Source organism: Thunnus maccoyii, chromosome 18, assembly GCF_910596095.1.
Source record: "Thunnus maccoyii chromosome 18, fThuMac1.1, whole genome shotgun sequence".
Taxonomy (NCBI): Eukaryota; Metazoa; Chordata; class Actinopteri; order Scombriformes; family Scombridae; genus Thunnus; species Thunnus maccoyii.
In genome coordinates, this window is record NC_056550.1 from 27,037,280 (window position 1) to 27,061,323 (window position 24,044).

At 39.3% G+C, this 24,044-nt stretch overlaps 4 protein-coding genes across 5 annotated transcripts; 2 read left to right on the forward strand and 2 right to left on the reverse strand.

Annotated features, from left to right (window-relative positions):
* Nucleotides 1–99: 99 nt before the first annotated feature.
* Nucleotides 100–23,750, reverse strand: eef2kmt (eukaryotic elongation factor 2 lysine methyltransferase). 2 transcript variants are annotated; one of them, XR_006092356.1, is made up of 9 exons: nucleotides 23,587–23,750; nucleotides 21,903–21,965; nucleotides 21,718–21,798; nucleotides 20,244–20,345; nucleotides 19,253–19,386; nucleotides 18,125–18,369; nucleotides 16,999–17,148; nucleotides 16,075–16,360; nucleotides 100–139 (listed from the first exon to the last, which is right to left on the reverse strand). XR_006092356.1 is itself a non-coding variant. In XM_042393365.1 (8 exons), the coding sequence occupies exons 1-8, from the start codon at nucleotides 23,704–23,706 to the stop codon at nucleotides 16,260–16,262; spliced, it is 996 nt and encodes a 331-aa protein (XP_042249299.1). In that variant the 5' UTR covers nucleotides 23,707–23,750; the 3' UTR covers nucleotides 15,037–16,259. The 2 variants fall into 2 exon arrangements, 1 of the variants encoding a protein (XP_042249299.1); XM_042393365.1 differs by lacking the exon at nucleotides 100–139 and having other exon boundaries at nucleotides 15,037–16,360.
* On the reverse strand, nucleotides 1,456–13,480 carry LOC121883963. The gene is made up of 3 exons (XM_042392417.1): nucleotides 11,422–13,480; nucleotides 4,538–6,219; nucleotides 1,456–3,199 (listed from the first exon to the last, which is right to left on the reverse strand). The coding sequence occupies exons 1-3, from the start codon at nucleotides 13,091–13,093 to the stop codon at nucleotides 1,457–1,459; spliced, it is 5,097 nt and encodes a 1,698-aa protein (XP_042248351.1). The 5' UTR covers nucleotides 13,094–13,480; the 3' UTR covers nucleotide 1,456.
* LOC121884548 (chitobiosyldiphosphodolichol beta-mannosyltransferase-like) lies at nucleotides 7,606–8,228 on the forward strand. Its single transcript, XM_042393427.1, has 2 exons — nucleotides 7,606–7,826; nucleotides 7,982–8,228. The coding sequence occupies exons 1-2, from the start codon at nucleotides 7,651–7,653 to the stop codon at nucleotides 8,124–8,126; spliced, it is 321 nt and encodes a 106-aa protein (XP_042249361.1). The 5' UTR covers nucleotides 7,606–7,650; the 3' UTR covers nucleotides 8,127–8,228.
* LOC121884546 (chitobiosyldiphosphodolichol beta-mannosyltransferase-like) lies at nucleotides 13,619–14,916 on the forward strand. The gene is made up of 3 exons (XM_042393425.1): nucleotides 13,619–13,702; nucleotides 14,305–14,453; nucleotides 14,628–14,916. Exons 1-3 carry the CDS (start codon nucleotides 13,634–13,636, stop codon nucleotides 14,770–14,772), a joined length of 363 nt encoding a protein of 120 aa, XP_042249359.1. The 5' UTR covers nucleotides 13,619–13,633; the 3' UTR covers nucleotides 14,773–14,916.
* Nucleotides 23,751–24,044: the final 294 nt, after the last annotated feature.

Below are 24,044 nucleotides of genomic sequence, written 5' to 3' on the forward strand. Positions count from 1 at the left end.
TTGAACGAGCCAACAAACAAACATTCACTGCTAGCATCAGTTAGCCGCTAGGCAGCTAATTAGCTGCTCAACTGCGGTACATTAAACAGCATTTAAACATACCTGCAAATTAAAATGCTGCTTATATCTAAATGGGGCCCTTTTTCCATAATGAGTACTTTTGATACTTATATTTTGCTGTATTAGTGCTTTTACTTAATTAAAGGATCTGAGTACTTCTTTCATCACTGCTTGAGACAATTAGAAACAATTACTTTATCCCACTTCTTCATGTAATGTAATTTTTCCTGTTCTGTTGGTAACAATGTCTGTCTGTTGACAAACTACTTCAAATATCTCAACATATATTAGATATATTACCATGAAGAGGTTGTTTTGACCCAGTTTTAGTGTTATTTTATATTTTATTGTTGGGTTATTTGCCCAAACTAAAGCTTGTTATAATCTGTTATGACAGTTTTTAGCTAAAACCTGAGCTTGTTGTGTGTGACACTGGCTCAAAATAACAGATTGCTACTAGGTAAAGTTAACCCAGTGTTGTGTTGGTGCTATATTGATCCAAACTGGGAAAAAATAATCTCAGTGATTTTTAGTTTGTAGACTCTTATTATTAATTTCTGAAATATCAAATGTAAATTCAGATGTTTATGAAAACAACTGTGAATCTGAGCTAGCTGTGAGTGTTCTAAGGTCATAATTTTTAAGCATAATAGCAATCATCATCATCGTCATCAATCTCAATCTACTAATAATAATTTATATAATAATAATACTGATCAACATCATCATCAAAATTCAAAGAGAGAACAAAAACACTTTGCTCACTGTTGAAAAAACATCTTTATTGATTATGTTAAGCTTCAGATTGTTCACACATCTGATCAGTAAAGTCTGTTAAATGACTCTTGTTCAATGACTTCATGTTTAGATTCACTTCATCCACACAATCAGTTAGTTTAACCCAGAATGTCAGCTATGTACAAGAACATAATAAATGATTATTATCATGATAATTACAGTTTGATTGTACATTTCTTTATGAATTTACAAAGTGGTGAGAACAAAATATCTATGATGAAGAAAGCTCTGCTGTTTTCTCTGTTTAAGAAACAACAGCACACAAATACATCAAAACAAACATGAAACTAACATTTAGAACAAAGAGAAGTTTATATTTTCATCTGAAGAAACGTCAGTGAAGGTAAAAGACGTCATCATGGGCAGTGATAGCCTCCATGGATAAAAACACACAGGAAAAAGTGACATTTAAAGGAACTCAAAACATCAACAGAAAAACAAATGAAAAGAAAATAAGTGTTGACAATCCCAGTTTGATTGACAGCTGATCTCTGTGCAGTTCAGAAACATCACAGCAACGAGCTCTCAGAAACAATGGAGACAAAAACATGAAGAATTACAACAGAATCTGACACATGAGGTCAGAAATGACTTCTGTCTATTTGAGTTTACACAACTCAGCTGTGTCTCCATAATCATAAATCCAAAGTCCAGCATAGAGAGGCTGAGTGAATGTGGTCTGGACTCTGTGGAGGAGAGTCATGGTTTCAGAGACGCTGTAGAAGGACAGAATACCTGCTCTGTGATCCAGGTACACTCCTACTCTGGAGGAACGACGACCTGAGACGGGAGTTGAGATACTGTTGAACAGAAATCTATAACTGTTAGTGTTACAATCTAACATCCAAGATTTGTCATTACATCCAAATCCACATTCATCTGAGTCTCCTGATCTGCTGATATTCTTGTATGCGACTGCTACATGAACTCCTCCCCCTCTCCACTCCACCTCCCAGTAACAACGTCCAGTCAGACTCTCTCTACTCAGGACCTGAAACCATACAGTGAATCTGTCTGGGTGACTAGAATAAGACTGTTGTTGTCTCATGAATGTTGCTTTTCTGTTCTCCTCAGATAATAACAGACGTGTGTGTGCTGTGTTTGGATCCAATGTGATTTCACGTGAATATTTTAAGAATCCAGCTCTGGTCTTGGGTTCTGGTTCTGACAGTAAAACGTCCACTTCAGTCACTGCCAATGAGATGTTTGTCCATTTCTCCCTCAGGATGTCCTGTAGTTTATCTCTGAGCTCTGACACAGCTGCTGTCACATCCTCAAAGTATCTCAGAGGACGGATATTGATGCTGGATGAGTCTGTAGATGCACTGAGTTGTGACAGTGAGGGGTAGTTGTGTAGAAACTGGTTGTGATCCTCTGTGTGTGAGAGCTGCTTCAGTTCAGCGTCTTTCCTCTTCAGCTCAGTGATCTCCTGCTCCAGCTTCTCCTGAAGCTCTTTGACTCGACTCACTTCAGTTTCCTGCTGGGATCTGATCTGCTGCTTCACATCAGAGCTTCTTTTCTGGATGAGATGGATCAGTTCAGTGAAGATCTTCTCACTGTCCTCCACTGCTTTATCAACAGAGCGACTGACGGCCTTCACCTCCTGTTGAAGCAGCTTCACATCTTTCTCTCTGTCCTGGATTCTCTGCTGGATGTTTTGTCGACTCACCTCGAGCTCTCTCTGCCTCTCAGTCCTTTCTGCTGCAGCTGAGACTGTGTCGTGGCCTTTATGTTCATCCACAGAGCAGAGATAACAGATACTCTGCTGATCAGTACGGCAGAACATCTTCATCACCTCATCATGACGAGAGCAGATGTTCTCCTGGAGCTTCTCCAAGGGGTCGACCAGCTTGTGTTTCTTTAATGGAGCTGCATGATAATGAGGCTGGAGGTGTTTCTCACAGTAGGAGGCCAGACACACCAGACAGGACTTGAGGGCTTTCAACTTCCTCTCAGTGCAGACATCACAGGCCACATCTTCAGGTCCAGCATAGCAGTGATGAGCAGGAGCAGCTTGGAGTCCAGTCTTCTTCAGCTGCTCCACTAAAGCTGCTAACATGGTGCTTTTCACCAGGACAGGCCTCGGTGCGAAGGTCTGTCTGCACTGAGGGCAGCTGTAGGTCTTCCTCTGATCCTCTCCATCCCAGTAGCCTTTAATACAGCTCATGCAGTAGCTGTGTCCACAGGGAATAGTCACCGGATCCTTCAGTAGATCCAGACAGATCGAACAGCTGATTGTTTCTCGGTCCAGCTGATCTCCTTTCTGCGCCATTTCAGCTCTCAGTGGCAATGACTGTCTGAGTTTCACTTCCTGACAGGTGAAACAAGTTTGGACTTTGATCTGAACAACACGTGTTTCTGCAATAAATTGAGCCTGACAGCTCTTGTGCTACTTTACATGTTAGTTACACCCATCTTCAAACTGTAGATCTGAAGGGGAGGGAACAAGGAAATATGAGTACAGAGTGGAGCTTGTTGTGTTTGAGAGCAGGAAGAAGAGGGAGGGCTTATCAAGTGCTGATTCATTCCAGGTAGAGGAGCAATTTTAAAGGGTTACTGGCTGCTTTCCATTTGGCTAACATGGCTCCTCGCCTCCCTCATTCAATATCTCAGCTCCTCCCAGCGAGGACGGAGGAATTTAATTCACCAAAAGTGACGTCCTCACTCACTCTGGTGTTATTTTGAGGAGACGACAATGACGCACAGCATCTCCACTGTCAAATATGAAGAAGTCAGCTGTCAATATGGAGAAATTATTAAATTTAAATATCAAATTGTTAAAATATTGCTTATTTAGTTTGTGACAGTCTGACATCCTTTTCAGGCTCAGGATGATTTTATAGGAGACGCAGCTGTGTGACGTCATATTTTCCTGAAGGAGCTGAGACATACTGAAACAGAGAAGAAGAAAAGAGAAGCCTTTTGACTTATGAAGATAAATAAACAAATAGTGTTTTTTATGATTAATTAAGATCCTATACACATAATTTTATATTTTATGAATACATATGAAAAGCTGCTGTTTCTGACGTCATTCTTGTTCCACAGGTAGCTTTCCTGATCTGATGTATTACAACAACAGCCCAATTGTTTACTGTCCCATCAGATCAGCTGACAAATCAATAACCACATTTGATCAAAGGAATGTTGCCATCCGGTAAAAAACTTCTGCAGAGGAGACACCTGTGGTTCCTCGCTCTAAGCTCCTCCTCTCCTCGAGGTGCATTTAAGGGATCAGAACCATAATAATACATCAACAGAACATCCTCGATGATGGCGGAGGGAAAACCAGGACTCTAAGTCCCACTTTATTAGAAGAAACAACAGCACACAAATACATCAATACAAACATGAAACTAATATTTAAAACAAAGACAAGTTTATATTTTCATCTGAAGAAACGTCAGTGAAGGTAAAAGACGTCATCATGGGCAGTGATAGCCTCCATGGATAAAAACACACAGGAAAAGGTGACATTTAAATAAACTGAAAACATTAAAAGAACAACAAATGAAAAGAACAAAAGTGTTGACAATCCCAGTTTGATTGACAGCTGATCTCTGTGCAGTTCAGAAACACCACAGCAACGAGCTCTCAGACACAATGGAGACAAAAACATGAAGAATTACGACAGAATCTGACACATGAAGTCTGAAATGACTTCTGTCTATTTGAGTTTACACAACTCAGCTGTGACTCCATAATTATAAAGCCCAAGTCCAGCATAGAGAGGCTGAGTGAATGTGGTCTGGACTCTGTGGAGGAGAGTCATGGTTTCAGAGACGCTGTAGAAGGACAAAACACCTGCTCTGTGATCCAGGTACACTCCTACTCTGGAGGAACCAGGACCTGAGACGGGAGTTGAGATACTGTTGAACCAAAATGTATAACTGTCAGTGTGACAATTTAACATCCAAGATTTGTCATTAAATCCAAATCCACATTCATCTGAGTCGCCTACTCTGCTGATATTCTTGTATGCGACTGCTACACGAACTCCTACCCCTCTCCACTCCACCTCCCAGTAACAACGTCCAGTCAGACTCTCTTTACTCAGGACCTGATAATATACAGTGAATCTGTCTGGGTGACGAGAATAAGACTGTTGTTGACTCATGAATGTTGCTTTCCTGTTCCCCTCAGATAATAACAGACATGTGTATGCTGTGTTTGGATCCAGAGTGATTTCTTGTTTATATTTTAAGAACTCAGCTCTGGTCTTGGGTTCTGCTTCTGACAGTAAAGCTTCAGTCACTGCCCGTGAGATGTTTGTCCATTTCTCCATCAGGATGTCCTGTAGTTGATCTCTGAGCTCTGACACAGCTGCTGTCACATCCTCAAAGTATCTCAGAGGGCGGATATTGATGCTGGATGAGTCTGTAGATGCACTGAGTTGTGACAGTGAGGGGAAGTTTTGTAGAAACTGGATGTGATCCTCTGTGTGTGAGAGCTGCTTCAGTTCAGCGTCTTTCCTCTTCAGCTCAGTGATCTCCTGCTCCAGCTTCTCCTGAAGCTCTTTGACTCCACTCACTTCAGTTTCCTGCTGGGATCTGATCTGCTGCTTCACATCAGAGCTTCTTTTCTGGATGAGACGGATCAGCTCAGTGAAGATCTTCTCACTGTCCTCCACTGCTTTATCAGCAGAGCGACTGACGGCCTTCACCTCCTGTTGAAGCAGCTTCACATCTTTCTCTCTGTCCTGGATTCTCTGCTGGATTTGTTGTCGACTCATCTCGAGCTCTCTCTGCCTCTCAGTCCTTTCTGCTGCAGCTGAGACTGTGTCGTGGCCTTTATGTTCATCCATAGTGCAGAGATAACAGATACTCTGCTGATCAGTACGGCAGAATATCTTCATCACCTCATCATGACGAGAGCAGATGTTCTCCTGGAGCTTCTCTGAGGGGTCGACCAGCTTGTGTTTCTTTAATGGAGCTGCATCATAATGAGGCTGGAGGTGATTCTCACAGTAAGAGGCCAGACACACCAGACAGGACTTGAGGGCTTTCCGCTTCCTCCCAGTGCAGACATCACAGGTCACATCTTCAGGTCCAGCATAGCAGTGATCAGGAGGAGCAGCTTGGAGTTCAGTTTTCGTCATCTGCTCCACTAAAGCTGCTAACATGGTGTTTTTCACCAGGACAGGCCTCGGTGCGAAGGTCTGTCTGCACTGAGGGCAGCTGTAGATCTTCCTCTGATCCTCTCCATCCCAGAAGTCTTTAATACAGCTCATGCAGTAGCTGTGTCCACAGGGAATAGTCACCGGATCCTTCAGTAGATCCAGACAGATCGAACAAGAGAAGGTTTCTCGGTCCAGCTGATCTCCTTTCTGCGCCATTTCAGCTCTCACGTGGCAACGACTGTCTGAGTTTCACTTCCTGACAGGTGAAACAAGTTTGGACTTTGCTCTTGTGCTACTTTACATGTTGGTTACACCAATCTGCAAACTGTAGATCTGAAGGGGAGGGAACAAGGAAATATGAGCACAGAGTGGAGCTTGTTGTGTTTGAGAGCAGGAAGAAGAGGGAGGGCTTATCAAGCGCTGATTCATTCCAGGTAGAGGAGCAGTTTTAAAGGGTTACTGGCTGCTTTTCATTTGGCTAACATGGCTCCTCGCCTCCCTCACTCACGTCTCAGCTCCTCCCAGTGAGGACGGAGGGATTTAATTCACCAAAAGTGACTTCCTCACTCACTCTGGTGTTATTTTGAGGAGACGGCAATGACGCACAGCATCTCCACTGTCAAATATGAAGAAGTCAGCTATTAAGTAACGGTTTAAACTCTAAAGTTTAAATTTAAAATTTATGTACAATTGATTAACAGTTTAAACTGTTACTTAATAATTTCTACATATTGATAGCTGTAAGGAAAACAGCTGATAACTGCTCCAATGTTTTATCATTTGATTATAGATCTACAGCAGCGTCTGGCTGTCACAGAATAAGACACTAATAGACAAGTCTCATGTTATTACATGGTGTTAGGGTAATAAACCCATGTAACAACATGGAAGAGAAACAACAGCACACAAATATATCAATACAAACATGAAACTAATATTTAAAACAAAGACAAGTTCACATTTTCATCTGAAGAAGCATCTGTGAAGGTAAAAGACGTTATCATGAGCAGCGATAGCCTCCATGGATAAAAACACACAGGAAATATGACATTTAAAGAAACTCAAAACATTAAAAGAACAACAAATGAAAAGAAAAAGTGTTGATAATCCTAGTTTGATTGACAGCTGATCTCTGTGCAGTTCAGAAACACCACAGCAATGAGAAAAATGATATTAATGATGAGAAATGACGAATCAGTTTCCAAAATAGTTGGCGATTAATTGTCTGACACGACTAATCGATTAATAGACTAATCAGTGCAGCTCTAAATAAAAGGAACAGTAATTTATAAGATTTAACCGGATATAACCGAAATAACCCAGTAGCAAGTAGTATTGAAACTGGCCATTTTTGTTACATAGGTGGCGCTAGAGAGCACATTTTGGCACTTTGGGGTAAATTTTTTCCTTTTTTTTCAAATTTTTCACCAGACCTGATGTGCGTGACAAATTTGGTGAGTTTTTGAGCATGTTTAGGGGGTCAAATTTAGGGTTTAAGTGGCGTAATAATAAAGAAAGACACAAAGAAACAAACACACAAAAGACCTCTGCCTTTTGGACTCGGTCCCTAATAAATATTGTTAATTGCAGTGGTTTTACAGTAGAGTGTTTACTGTGTTTACACATTTACTGTGAATCACTCGGTTGACTTTCTTGCAGACGTCTCTGTGCTAATGGGAACGTTTGTGTTTGTATCCCAGAATCCTCCAGGTTTGCCCGGCATCGCAGTGTCCTGGCTCGTGTGCGTTCTGCACGGCAGCAGATTTGTCATCGACGGGCACAACTACGGCTACACCATCATGTCCCTGAGCCACGGATCCACACACCCGGTGGTCCGCCTGGCAAAGTGGTCAGTAAACCAAGACTGTCTGTGGTTGTTATCTTGAGTCTCAGAGTATTTATCGATTATAGGAAATACATTCTTTGTTGTATAATTTCTGGCTTTCTGATGTATTTAAGGGGCCTAAAAGATTTGCTGCTGACTCTGTTCTGGTCGTCTTTCAGGTACGAACACTTCTTCGGCCCTCTGGCCTCTCACAACCTGTGTGTTACAAACGCCATGAAGGACGACTTGCAGAAAAACTGGGGCATCAAGTATGATTTTGTTTTTCACTTATCATGTTGTGCAGCTATGTACAACAACATTTAATAATTACAGCAAATTTCAGAGCAATCTGTTGAGATATCCTCCTCTGGACCAAAGAGTGGCACCAACAGACCGACCACCGTCAATGAAAACACTCTGGACCAAAAACATAAAGGACATAAAGCCCTTCAAAATGTCTGAATTATTCAGGAGATTCTGTCGGAGCAGACGGGACGGTGAGGTGAAGGAATCTGTGATTTCTCTACCTGAACAAAAACCTTTTTTTCCTTCCAGCACTTGAATGTATAGAAACACTTTGATATGATATACATTTGTAAATAAAATCTTTATTGTGCTACAGACAGTGATGTACTGAGTACTGCACTTATGTTCCATCTCACGGCTCATTTTATAGATTTATATTTTACACATAAAACAGTCATTTTATAAAAATGCTGTTATAGATGAGACCACTGGTCTACCCTCAGGATCCAGATGTTCCCTTTGACACACTGACTAATTTAAAATCCACTCAGTACATTTCCATCCATCCGTTCTACCTGTCAGTGGATTCAAACTCACAAGTGATTACAATAATTCACAAGTATTTTTATAACAGAATCAGAGGTGTAGTGATGTGTTTAGTGAGGAGGTAGAGAGGGAGGCGTCTCCATCAGTGTGTTGATTAGTGCTGAGATCCTTTACTGAAGTAAGAGAAGCAATACTGTGATATAAATATACTCATTACAAGTAACTGCAGTGAAAATGTCACATCGGTTAAGTAAAAGCACATAAGTATTAGGCCAGTGTACCCAGTAACACCACTGAGCAGAACCTTTAAATAGGCCCAATACAAAGAGGGAAATACTACAGCAGTGTACTGCTGCCACCATGACAAAAAATATTTGCTCTGGTTATGAGAAACTTTCCTCGTTTTAACAAATTCCCTTCTACATTATTACAAGATATTTTTTATGTTATCCTGACATATTTCCTTATTATTACTAGATACCAAATTATTCAGTTTTTACAGTAAACCTTTCTTATTATATCACAGAACTTCTGATATTTCACAAGCCAAATAATTGCCTAAAGAGACAATATTTTAGCCTACATCAGTTAGAAAAAGTGATAATTGCTGGTTTATATGGTATCACAGTCAGAGCAGACGGTCACACTGAGCCTGATTGCATCCTGCTACACAGACTCTGAACAACAGCCCACATTAGCTTTCCTGCTAAAGTCTCCTTATTATCTAACTTACAAACATGAGCACACGTCTCGTCCTGCAGCTTAGCTTGTTGAATGAGCCAACAAACAAACATTCACGGCTAGCATCAGTTAGCTGCTAGGTAGCTAATTAGCTGCTCAGCTGCAGCACATTAAACGGAATTTTAACATATCTGCAAATTAAAATGCTGCTTATATCTAAATGGGGCCTTTTTTCTATAATGAGTACTTTTACTTTTGATACTTAGATTTTGTTGCTAATACTTATGCACTTCTACTTCAATAATGTTTTCAATGCACTTTTGCATTGACCCTTTGGAGGGGCCCGACCCCTAGGTTGGGAACCACTGGACTAAACTAGCTAACTGTATATAAAGTAGTGTAAACTAGCTCCACCTCCAGCAGCTACAACAGTAACATGCTGCTCTAACACTGATGCTTCACTATTAATAATCTAATGATGTCATATATAATAATATATCAGTCAGAGGGACCAAACCACTACTTTTACGGCAATACTTTAACTACATCAAGCTCATAATACTTATGTACTTTTACTGCAATACTTTAACTACATCAAGCTCATAATACTTATGTACTTTTACTGCAATACTTTAACTACATCAAGCTCATAATACTTATGTACTTTTACTGCAATACTTTAACTACATCAAGCTCATAATACTTTTACTGCAATACTTTAACTACATCAAGCTCATAATACTTATGTACTTTTACTGTAGGAGGATTTTTCATGCAGGACTTTTACTTGTAATGGAGTATTTTTACATTGCTGTATTAGTGCTTTTACTTAATTAAAGGATCTGAGAACTTCTTCCATCACTGCTTGAGACTTAAAAACAGTTAGTTTATCCCACTTCTGCATGTAATGTAATTTTTCCTGTTCTGTCGGTAACAATATCTGTTTGTACAGCACTTCAAATATCTCAACATATATTAGATAGATTACCATGAAGAGGTTGTTTTGACCCAGTTTTAGTTTTATTTTTTATTTTACTGATGGGTTATTTACCCAAACTAAAGCTTGTTGTAATCTGTTGTAACAGTTTTTAGCTAAAACCTGAGCTTGTTGTGTGTGACACTGGCTCAAATTTACAGATTGCTACTAGGTGAAGTTAACCCAGTGTTGTGTTGGTACTATATTGACCCAAACTGGATAAGAATTAATCCCAGTGATTTTTAGTTTGTAGACTCTTATAATTAATTTCTGAAATATCAAATGTAAATGCAGATATTAGATAGCTGTGAGTCTTCTGAGGTCATCTAATTTTTTTTGTTTAATCACAGTTTAGCACATATCACACACATACTCCTATACACAGCCACAGGATATCACATCACATCATCTCATCATTTTTAAATCATCATCATCATCACCAATCTCAACCTACTAACCATAATCTATATAATAATAATAATACTGATCAACATCGTTATCATTCATCATCAAAATTCAAAGACAGAAGAAAACACTTTGCTTATTGTGGAAAAAAAAACATCTTTATTGATTATGTAAAGCTTCAGATTGTTCACACATCTGATCAGTAAAGTCTGTTAAATGACTCTCGTTCAATGATTTCATGTTTAGATTCACTTCATCCACACAATCAGGTAGTTTAACCCAGAATGTACAAGAACATAATAAATGATTATTATCATGATAATTACGGTTTGATTGTATATTTATTTATGAATTTACAAAGTGATGAGAACAAAATATCTATGATGAAGGAAGTTCTGCTGTTTTCTCTGTTTAAGAAACAACAGCACACAAATACATCAATACAAACATGAAACTAACATTTAAAACAAAGTGAAGTTTATATTTTCATCTGAAGAAACGTCAGTGAAGGTAAAAGACGTCATCATGGGCAGTGATAGCCTCCATGGATAAAAACACACAGGAAAAAGTGACATTTAAAGAAACTCAAAACATTAAAAGAACAACAAATGAAAAGAAAATAAGTGTTGACAATCCCAGTTTGATTGACAGCTGATCTCTGTGCAGTTCAGAAACATCACAGCAACGAGCTCTCAGAAACAATGGAGACAAAAACATGAAGAATTACAACAGAATCTGACACGAGGTCAGAAATGACTTCTGTCTATTTGAGTTTACACAACTCAGCTGTGTCTCCATAATCATGAAGCCAAAGTCCAGCATAGAGAGGCTGAGTGAATGTGGTCTGGACTCTGTGGAGGAGAGTCATGGTTTCAGAGACGCTGTAGAAGGACAGAATACCTGCTCTGTGATCCAGGTACACTCCTACTCTGGAGGAACCAGGACCTGAGACGGGAGTTGAGATACTGTTGAACAGAAATGTATAACTGTCAGTGTGACAATTTAACATCCAAGATTTGTCATTAAATCCAAATCCACATTCATCTGAGTCGCCTACTCTGCTGATATTCTTGTATGCGACTGCTACATAAACTCCTCTCCCTCTCCACTCCACCTCCCAGTAAGAACGTCCAGTCAGACTCTCTCTACTCAGGACCTGACGCCATACAGTGAATCTGTCTGGGTGACTAGAATAAGACTGTTGTTGTCTCATGAATGTTGCTTTTCTGTTCCCCTCAGATAATAACAGCCATGTGTGTGCTGTGTTTGGATCCAGTGTGATTTCTTGTTTATATTTTAAGAATCCCGCTCTGGTCTTGGGTTCTGCTTCTGACAGTAAAACGTCCACTTCAGTCACTGCCAGTGAGATGTTTGTCCATTTCTCCATCAGGATGTCCTGTAGTTGATCTCTGAGCTCTGACACAGCTGCTGTCACATCCTCAAAGTATCTCAGTGGACGGATATTGATGCTGGATGAGTCTGTAGATGCACTGAGTTGTGACAGTGAGGGGTAGTTGTGTAGAAACTGGTTGTGATCCTCTGTGTGTGTGAGCTGCTTCAGTTCAGCGTCTTTCCTCTTCAGCTCAGTGATCTCCTGCTCCAGCTTCTCCTGAAGCTCTTTGACTCGACTCACTTCAGTTTCCTGCTGGGATCTGATCTGCTGCTTCACATCAGAGCTTCTTTTCTGGATGAGACGGATCAGCTCAGTGAAGATCTTCTCACTGTCCTCCACTGCTTTATCAGCAGAGCGACTGACGGCCTCCACCTCCTGTTGAAGCAGCTTCACATCTTTCTCTCTGTCCTGGATTCTCTGCTGGATGTTTTGTCGACTCACCTCGAGCTCTCTCTGCCTCTCAGTCCTTTCTGCTGCAGCTGAGACTGTGTCGTGGCCTTTATGTTCATCCATAGTGCAGAGATAACAGATACTCTGCTGATCAGTACGGCAGAATATCTTCATCACCTCATCATGACGAGAGCAGATGTTCTCCTGGAGCTTCTCCGAGGGGTCGACCAGCTTGTGTTTCTTTAATGGAGCAACATCATAGTGACGTTGGAGGTGATTCTCACAGTAAGAGGCCAGACACACCAGACAGGACTTGAGGGCTTTCCGTTTCCTCCCAGTGCAGACATCACAGGCCACATCTTCAGGTCCAGCATAGCAGTGATCAGCAGGAGCAGCTTGGAGTTCAGTTTTCTTCAGCTGCTCCACTAAAGCTGCTAACATGGTGCTTTTCACCAGGACAGGCCTCGGTGTGAAGGTCTGTCTGCACTGAGGGCAGCTGTAGGTCTTCTTCTGATTCTCTTCATCCCAGAAGCCTTTAATACAGCTCATGCAGTAGCTGTGTCCACAGGGAATAGTCACTGGATCCTTCAGTAGATCCAGACAGATGGAACAAGAGAAGGTTTCTCGGTCCAGCTGATCTCCTTTCTGCGCCATTTCAGCTCTCACGCGGCAACGACTGTCTGAGTTTCACTTCCTGACAGGTGAAACAAGTTTGACAGCTCTTGTACTACGTTACATGTTGGTTACACCCATCTGCAAACTGTAGATCTGAAGGGGAGGGAACAAGGAAATATGAGCACAGAGTGGAGCTTGTTGTGTTTGAGAGCAGGAAGAAGAGGGAGGGCTTATCAAGCGCTGATTCATTCCAGGTAGAGGAGCAGTTTTAAAGGGATACTGGCTGCTTTCCATTTGGCTAACATGGCTCCTCGCCTCCCTCACTCACGTCTCAGCTCCTCCCAGCGAGGACGGAGGAGTTTAATTCACCAAAAGTGACTTCCTCACTCACTCTGGTGTTATTTTGAGGATACGGCAATGATGCACAGCATCTCCACTGTCAATTATGAAGAATTCAGCTATTAAGTAATGGTTTAAACTCTAAAGTTTAAATTTAAAATTTATGTACAATTGATTAACAGTTTAAACTGTTACTTAATAATTTCTACATATTGATAGCTCACGTATGTGACGAAGGTGATGGTTCAGTCTCTGCAGCTTCTTCATGTGCTGCTGAAGATGGAGCTGCAGTCTCATATTCTGATGCAGGTTTGTCTCATCCTGATAGAAGAAGAGTATCAGTGAAAAAGGCTCAACCGGAGTTCTTGCTGCTGACCATTAATGCAAAACAGGTTGTAATGTTTTATGTTTCTCTTTGTGTTTTCATACAAGTATCTTATCAGGAGTTTGATTATTTCAGGGTGTTGTTTACCAGTGAGGGTGAGATGAAGCATGGATTTATGGTCCAGACATCACCTGTGGACGGGAACTTTTGGTAGAGTTAGGTATCAGTAATCGATAACTTTAAGGTATTTAACCGAAATAACCCAGTAGCAAGTAGTATTGAAACTGGCCATTTTTGTTACATGCCAAATTTGGTGAGTTTTTGAGCATGTTTAGGGGGTCAAATTTAGGGTTTAAATGGCGTAATAATAAAGAAAGAAAGAAAGAAAGAAACAAACAAACACACGAAAAACAATAGGGTCCTCGCCTTAAGCTGCCTTTTGGGCTCGGTCCCTAATAAATATTGTTAAATTGCAGTGGTTTTACAGTAGAGTGTTTGCTGTGTTTACACATTTACTGTGAACCACTCGGTTGACTTTCTTGCGGACGTCTCTGTGCTAATGGGAATGTTTGTGTTTGTATCCCAGAATCCTCCGGGTTTGCCCGGCATCGCAGTGTCCTGGCTCGTGTGCGTCCTGCGCGGCAGCAGATTCGTCATCGACTGGCACAACTACGGCTACACCATCATGTCCCTGAGCCACGGATCCACACACCCGGTGGTCCGCCTGGCAAAGTGGTCAGTAAACCAACACTGTCTGTGGTTGTTATCTTGAGTCTCAGAGTATTTATCCAACGATTTATGGTGCTTGATTTAGAGGAAATACATTCTTTGTTGTATATTTTCTGGCTTTCTGGTGTATTTAAGGGGCCTAAAAGATTTGCTGCTGACTCTGTTCTGGTCGTCTTTCAGGTACGAACACTTCTTCAGCCCTCTGGCCTCTCACAACCTGTGTGTTACAAACGCCATGAAGGACGACTTGCAGAAAAACTGGGGCATCAAGTTTGATTTTGTTTTTCACTTATCATGTTGTGCAGCTATGTACAACAACATTTAATAATTACAGCAAATTTCATTATAATCTGTTGAGATATCCTCCTCTGGACCAAAGAGTGGCACCAACAGACTGACCACCGTCAATGAAAACACTCAGGACCAAAAACATAAAGGACATAAAGCCCTTGAAAATGTCTGAATTATTCAGGAGATTCTGTCGGAGCAGACGGGACGATGAGGTGAAGGAATCTGTGATTTCTCCACCTGAACAAAAACCTTTTTTTCCTTCCAGCACTTGAATGTATAAAAACACTTTGATATGATGTACATTTGTAAATAAAATCTTTATTGTGCTACAGACAGTGATGTACTGAGTACTGCACTTATGTTCCATCTCACGGCTCATTTTATAGATTTATATTTCACACATAAAACAGTCATTTTATAAAAATGCTGTTATAGATGAGACCACTGGTCTACCCTCAGGATCCAGATGTTCCCTTTGACAAACTGACTAATTTAACATCCACTCAGTATATTTCCATCCATCCGTTCTACCTGTCAGTGGATTCAAACTCACAAGTGATTACAATAACTCAAAAGTATTTTTACAGCAGAATCAGGTGTAGTGATGTGTTTAGTTAGGAGGTAGAGAGGGAGGCGTCTCCATCAGTGTGTTGATCAGTTCTGAGATCCTTTACTGAAGTAAGAGAAGCAATATTGTGATATAAAATATACTCATTACAAGTAACTGTAGTGAAAATGTCACATCGGTTCAGTAAAAGCACATAAGTATTAAGCCAGTGTACCCAGTAACACCACTGAGCAGAACCTTTAAACAGGCCTGACACAAAGAGGGAAATACTACAGCAGCGTACTGCTGCCACCATGACAAAAAATGTTTGCTCAGTTTCTAACAAATTCCTTTCTACATTGTTACAAGATATTTTTCATGTTATGCTGACATATTTCCTCATTATTACTAGATACCAAATTATTCAGTTTTTACAGTAAACCTTTCTTATCATATCACAAAACTTCTGATATTTCACAAGCCAAATAATTGCCTAAAGAGACAATATTTTAGCCTACATCAGCTAGAAAAAGTGATAATTACTGGTTTATATGGTATCACAGTCAGAGCAGACGGTCACACTTAGCCTGATTGCATCCTGCTACACAGACTCTGAACAACAACCCACATTAGCTTTCCTGCTAAAGTCTCCTTATTATCTAACTCATGAACATGAACACGTCTCGTCCTGCAGCTTAGCTTGTTGAACGAGCCAACAAACAAACATTCACCGCTAACATCACTTAGCCGCTAGCTAGCTAATTAGCTGCCAATTAAAATTATGCTTACATCTTTGCATAATGAGTAGTTTTACTTTTGATACTTACATTTTGCCGCTAATACTTGTGTACTTCTACTTCAGTAATGTTTTCAATGCACTTTTACTCGTAATGGAGTATATTTTCATTGTGGTATTTCCACTTTTACTGAAGTACAACATTTCAGTTCTTCTTCCAGTACTGCCTCTGGTCGTGTCACATGTACAGTTTGATCATTTCTATTGCAGAGACTCTGTTGTAAGTGAACACTTTGCTGACGGGTCCTGTGATCACATGATGGCTGATCCCGGCGTTTTCTGTACAAAAACAAACAAAATCGGTCAGTTTACTGAAGCTATAAAACAGTTTAAAGCATCACAAAGACGAGACGAGACAAGAGAAGGACAAAAAGTTAAATAACTTCATGAAAAGTCAGGAGGCTTTTATTAAATCTAAACTAATTCTCATCGTATGGAAGAAATATGTCACAAATCTATTGATATGACTCTTAAATGTGTTTTAATAGCTTTTGGTTATTTAAAAATAATAGAGTTGCAATAATTAGAGGACAACAGGAAATTTATCTGCAGCCATTTTGAAAATCCAATAATGTTTTTTAAGCAAAAATGCGAAAACTTTGCTGGCTGCAGTTTCTCAAATGTGATGATTTGAAGCTTTTATGTGTCATATATGATAGAAAACTGAACATCTTTGGGTTCTTGGTTGATCAGACAAAACAAGACGTTTGATAACGTCACCATGGCTGCAAGAAATCATAACCTGCATTTTTTTTTACTATTTTCTTACATAATGAAAACAATTGTCGCAGTCCTGAAAAATAAAACATACTGATGCCTCAACCTGCATCAAACTCTCAGTCTAAGATTAACAGACTCTCAGTAAACAGACCGAGAATTTGCCGCTGCCTCCTCTCCTCGTCGTTGTCGTCTCTTACCCAGCTGCTGCTTGAAGCCGCTGTAGGTCTCCAGGTTTCGGACGGTGGAGCAGATGAAGACCTCCGGGAGGACTTCAGCGGACGAACACCTCAGGATCTTGGACAGCAGCTTCACCAGACTTCCTACGATGTCGGGGTCGTACACCACATCTGCACACAGAGATGAAACATCTGTGAGGGTTCAGCATTATCACTGCTGACGACGGTATTTGTTTTGCGTTAGTTGTACAGGTCTGATTAATAAAGGAAGCATAAAATAATGTTCCTCATTCATCAGAAAACTTTTAATTTTCCCATTTTCACTTGAATCATGGATGATATTATAATCAGGGAGAAGAGGCGAGTCTGTTTTCTTTCAGCAGTAAAAACATTTCAATTAAATTTTTTTTTTTTTTTTATGAGGCTAAAAACTCCTGACATGAGCTATAAGACAAATTACAAGACATAACAGATTATTAAATAATGACAGAATATCAATAAATGTACACTCAAACACAAAATTAATTCAAATGTTGCAGCCAGTAGAAATGTTTCACGTGTCTGAGCAGCAACTTTACAAACCGGTTTGTCGGATCTGTTCACAATATAATGATGTTTGTCAAACTGTTAAATATTTCACACAGTCTTCTGTCATGCTGGAGGACATCACTGCACCGCTGTGCTGGCAGTGGTAACTGTGCGCCCTTATTATTATTATTATTTGGACAGATTATACACGCAAACACAAAGTCTAAGGCATCAGAAGAGTCCGACGTCATCACAAACTGACGTCGCCTCAGATGACGGTTTAGAGGAACCATCTCTTCCTTGCATCTCTGTGTCGTGTCTTGCTTACGTGGAAGAAGATGCAAAGATAAGATGCCAGTTGGAGACCATGCATTAGCCACTAGTAGCATAACACACTCAAATTTCCAACCATGCTGTTGAGTTGCATTGTGGGTAATGTAGGCAGAAGAGTTTAACAAGGAGGAAGAATGTGTAAAATAAAAAAAGATGATACGTCTGGTTCTGCTGCATCGATTTTCATCCCTTTTTTAAAAAAAAAAAAGTCCATCATGAGTCAAACGATGCAAGTGACAATGAAAGTTTATTTCCTTCCAGGCTCATATCAAGACTGAACTCTGACCTGCGGCAATGACGACGTCAGCCCCGATCTCTTTTAACCGCTCCTCCGTCACTCCCGTCCAGTCCAGCTCCTCCACGCTGACCGAAGGTGACGTCTGCTCGGCCAGACCATTCAGCTCCACGTTGTCTCTCAGTTTCTGCAGGACTCTGGGGTGACAGTCGCTGAAGACGTATCTGGACGGGCTGCAGGAGCGACAGACGGTGACGCCGGTCAACCCCACGCCGCTGCCCAGCTCCAGAACCGTCCTAAAGACAGATTTAAAAACTGAGTTTATCACTGAAATGGACTGTGATGGAAATCTGGGATCCTCGACTCCAGACGCGAGATGACTTTGTGTTCTTGTGCCAGCTTTCATCCCCAAAAATGTTCAAAATTTGACAGTTTTCCACAGAAACATTACTTGTCACTTGCTCCCAGCGGTGATGGAGGAAGTACTCAGATCCTTAACTTAAATAGTGTGAAAATACTCCAAAACAGGTAAAAATCCTGTATTGAAAATGTCCCTTAAACCTGCATTAATTTATTTTTTTGTCCACTAGTTTTCAGCAGAAACAAGTAGTGAACACAACTCTGACACCTCATCAGCTTTTAAGTTGATATGTTGAACATGTTAGCAAACAGTTGTTTATTTCCACATCCAGCAGTTACGGAGCAACATTATCATTCATGTGGAGTCGTGTTTCTGTCCACCTGGTGAATGTAAGTCCAATATTCACTCTCTTTTAGCTCTGTTTTTGGTCTCCACCAATTCCTTAGGGAAATATCTTTTGCTCTTTAGCTGCTAAATGCTCCACTATGTTCACCAGCTAGTCTACAGGTAACTGTGTCTGTTTGCCGTTTGGTGCTGAGCAGGTAGTGTACAGCGGCTTTTTGCAGCTTTTTCTCTGAAAACGACGCTATGAGAGCGCTGAGAGTGAACCAGAACAGTAAAGTTACAGCCGGACAGATAAACAATGAGCTGAAACTCACTATAAAGCTCCGTAAAGCCGAGAGGAGCTGCAGAGTCTCTGATAATTCTCTGCAGGTTCATCACTACGAGCCACAACCAACACATTACACACTGACAGATCAGACTGTGGTATTATGACAAATATCTAGGTGTGACTTTATAGTTGGAGGCAGTCTAACCTGCCAGTGAAGGACTGCCGGTGATCCAGGGCCCACTCTGCCAGGTAGAGAGCAGCCTCCCAGGTCACCAGGCCGGTGGTTCCCTCTGAGATCACAGCTACGTTCTCCAACAGGCTGACAGCGTCACCACACGGCTGCAGGACGTAAACCCAGACGTTACTGACAGGAATGATACGTTTTTTATATGTTTAAAACATATTAATGACATTAGAGAGCAGTTTACGTCGATCAAACTGTGACTTTATCTCACTGCCAAATAACTTTATAAATATTTTCCCAAAAGTTTTATACTTTTTGTTTTGTTTTATGAGTTCTTCCTGTAGCTGTCTCACCATCATCATCACCTTTTTTAAAGGATATATCTGGTGATTTTCTGTATTTTTCTTATTTTCAACAATTTTTTCTTATTGCCACACCGCTGCACTGGGTGACATGTTCCTTCATCATGTTAGTTTATTTAGAAACGGCTCCAAACACTAATAACAGCATCATGTTTTCAGTCTCTGGAGAGTAGTTCTGTGTACGGCAGACGCTACCGAGCATGTGCAGGAACACAGTTCTGTTTACAGCTTCAGCAGCTTGTTGTGCTTCATATCACAACCTCTTGACTTTATATATTATAAATTCCTCAAACAACTTTAGTACTAGAGACTTTGTAATAAATGAAACTACATATTTGTGATTAGTTTTTAAAGATCTTTAGTAGGAACCAATGAACTCGGAGCTGAGAGTCACAGTCAGAGCAGGAAGTGTTGAGAGACGGACAAACACATCATTGGTTTCTTTTCATGGGATTTGTTGACAATAAGAAAAATATCAAAAAACTTCGGCCTTATCCTTAAAGAAGGACTGATAGAAGATTTATGAAAAAACACATCTGTAGGTTTCAATAATTTCTTCATTTTCAAGCAGCCAAAACCAATAAATCTTCCTCTATAAAGCTCCTGCGTGTGTTTCAGTGAGTGTTGAGTGTTTGCAGCAGGTTTGGTACCAGTAAGTAACTCTTGTAGCACTCCGTCGTCTCCGCAGCAGCCACAACCTCGGCCAGAGCGTCGTACAGCTCGTCCAGAGGATCACAGTCTGAAGCCTCCAGCTGGAGAGACGAGACCACAGGAACAACTCAGATCTGATCTGAAACTATTCACTGCTTATTAATCACTTTTCTTTTATAGTTTAAGGTTGTTTAATTCACTTTACCAACAGACAGAATCCATAATGCAACACAAGGAAACATCTTACAGGGAACTTTAAAGTAACTCAAAGATAAACCAATAATAATAAAACATTTTTAAGTGTTATGACTAATACTAGGATATCAGGTCTAAATGAGTTTCATGGTGCTGAACCTGAAGTGACTGATACATCGTTAAAATACTGTTAATATCAAGTAAAAAGGCTAAAAATGATCCAAATGGAACAACTGACATTTATCTAAAGAATACAAGGAGCACAACTGGAAGAAAAATGGGAAAAATGGGAATTATCTAATACTTATTATCTAATATACTAATACTACTAAAACAACATGGGAATGGAGCTTGAATGGTGGAAAAATCTGAATGAACTTCTCAAACTGTTTTTTTTCTGTGTGTGTGAGTTTCTTTTGTTATTGTTGTGGTTTTACATTGAAATTTACTTTAAAATCACATTTCTAGTTGTCAGGAAAATTCAACAAATATAAAAACTTCATGGATTAAAAATCGATGATACAAACAGTCATAATTGACCTTATTTGCAGTTTGAAGTGTCGACAGTTTTAAAGACGTCTGTTTCATAACGGTGCTCTGGTGTTTCTTTGACCTTATCAGAAAAAGGGTATTTATAAAAGGTAAAAGACACTTCTGTAAACCTGTAATCTTTATCTATTTTCATTTATTTATTTTCCTTATTTCTATTAGGTTTTATTTTAAATATATGATCGGATGATTTTATTGTCACCTCACAGCCAGAAGGTCCTGGTTTCAGACCCCGGCTGTCCCAGGTCCTTTCCGCCCTCCATCAAAGACCTGTATGTTAGGATCAATACTATAAAATACTTCATCAATAAAATATTTCTTCTATGTTTTAGTCTTGTGTCTTTTATGTTGTTCTATGTCATTTTGGGAAATATTTGACGTTGTTTTATTATTGTATTATTTGTGTATTTCAATATTTGGCAGATAAAGTTGGAATAGAAATACAGTCTACAGGTCAGAGACACACTATAATATAATATAATATAATATAATATAATATAATATAATATCTATATATAGTGTATAACTAATACTAATACTGATGTTTTACTTTAATTCACCACAGCTGTTTTCTTTTATTTCTGCATCTTGTGCATCACTGGTGGCTTCTGCTCAGACTACAGATGGAAAATGAGCTTTTAGTTTTATCAGGTACAATAAATGTGTTGTGCATTTATGTCTCTGTTAAATAATCAATAAATAAACAAACAAACATTACAGACCACCGACCCGTCTGATGAGCTCGGACAGAAACAGCCTCCGATATCTGACTGATGGCGGAAACTTCCGGCACAGAGAGTGAAGACACGTCTGAAACAGGAAGTAAATCCATATTATTCTTTATTTTATTGATCACTCAGGACTGATTTATGATTGTTACGTCATCAGAGGTTTGTGTGTTGATCTGCTTTTACCTGTTTTAGGATGTCTGATATTAATTCTGATGATTTGTTGCTTTCAAGGTCGTTTTCTAGAAACTGTGAAAGTAGAAATGAGCAGTTAGTGACCGACAAAAACACAAACCCGCCATCGTCACGCACACACAGACGGACAAACCTTTACACCTCTCAACCAATCACAATTAACCACTAAGAAGCTGCTTAACAGATCAAAACGTCTCCGTAAAGTCTTCCCTCTTCTCCAGCTGGCTAATCAATCACACTAAATTACTAATAAATTCATAATAAATTATTTCCCTGTTGAAACATCCAGCAGCAGATAATATTTTCCAGATTGTAGTTTTGTTTATTTGTATTAAAAAGGCCTTTTAGAATTTTACAGAAAGACGACCAATCACAGAGCTCCCTCACATGTTTTCTACCTGGTAACAAGCCAAACTCAGATCCCGATTGGTTGGGAAACACAGGGATTAATTTTCTTGTCTGTGGGTTAATTGTGCAGTTTTAACTCTTTATCATTATTTTTATTCCTCTTACGTTCTTACAGCTAAAAACATGTTTCCTGTTCTAACATGTTTAGCATATTTTCACTTTTCTTTTTTGATATCTGTCATAGTTATTGAGTTATCAAAATCGATCAGTTCATTAATTAATTCATTGACTGACAGAAAATTAACCAGAAACCATCCAATTCATCCTTTGAATAATGAAAATAGTCGTTCGTTGCAGCTCTGTTTTAATTTATTGTTGCTCATAACCATTTTAATTTCAGTCTTATATTGTTTTTCAGGGTAACACCTGTCCAGAGACACAGAGACTTTACTGATTTTCACTGCTCCTGTTAAATAAACCAATAAATCAGTAAAAACAGGACAGACCGAGTTTAAATTTAACTGTAACCGGACCACATGTTCATTCGAGCCACTTTCAATTTAGAGTTTTATTTGTTCAACCTTTAACCTTTATTATCTCTTATAGCAATGATCTGTTTACTAACCCTAAATCACAAACACATTTAATCATTTCTGTCACCTTCATATATTTCATACACTTCATTTCTTCGTCCATATTTCAATATTTCAAGTTTTATATCCCATTTCAAAACTATCATTATTTAATTCTGTGAATAGATTTTAAATTTAATCTTAATATTACTTTGTTTATTTCATTATTATTATGATCTTACTCTATTTTTATTCTTCTATGTTGTGTTTGTGGGAACAAACACCAATAAGACACATTCTCTGTATGCTGCATTATATATATATATATATATATATATATATATATATATATATATATATATATATATATATATATATATATATATAAAATAAGAAATTACATTGCATTACATTAAATACACAACGTGCAGTGAAAGCATCACAAGCAGACTACTGTGAATGTTCAGAGTGTTGAGTTTTGTGTGAATTTGCAGATTCTTCCATCAGATTGTCAACAGTCAACCTTCACTCAGCTTTATTATCCACAGTTTTCAATGCAAACATCAAAGCAGCAGCTGCATAAAACTGTGATTATTAATTTATTTCCGGCCTGCAGGTTGACAACATGTGTGCTGAATTATAACTGATTTGTGACATTATTTCAGCTGCATTCTGTCTGTGAGCCAATCAGAGCAGCTCAAACAGACGCTCTTCTGGATGGATTTTGTTGATTAAAAACATGTCGTCATACTCACAGTCCACGGAAGTGACGCAAGACGACTCATAGCGAAAAACGACGCCTGGAAATCCTTTAAAATATCCGTTTTATTCACTTTTCTCGTGTCTGAGGTTTGACTCAGCTCTGAATGCTCCATCTTTAGCACGTGTGCTTGTTTACTTCCGCCTTACCCACAAGGCACCGCGGTCGTTTCCCGCTAGCGCTACTGGGTTGTGTAGTTTTATTTATATGTACCAATAAACATTTCAAAATAACAAACTGACTTTTTATTAAATACACAGGAATCTTTAAAAAAACAACAACAAAGAAAAATAAATTAAAATAAACAAGTTAATAAATTAGATTAAAAACTGAAAATCGTTGAAGTAGTGTTTAAAATGAAATTATAATGAATATAATTATAATGGATTTCCACAAGCAATTTAAAAGAAGACTTAACAGCAGGGGTCAGCAATTAGATTCAACCATGCGCCA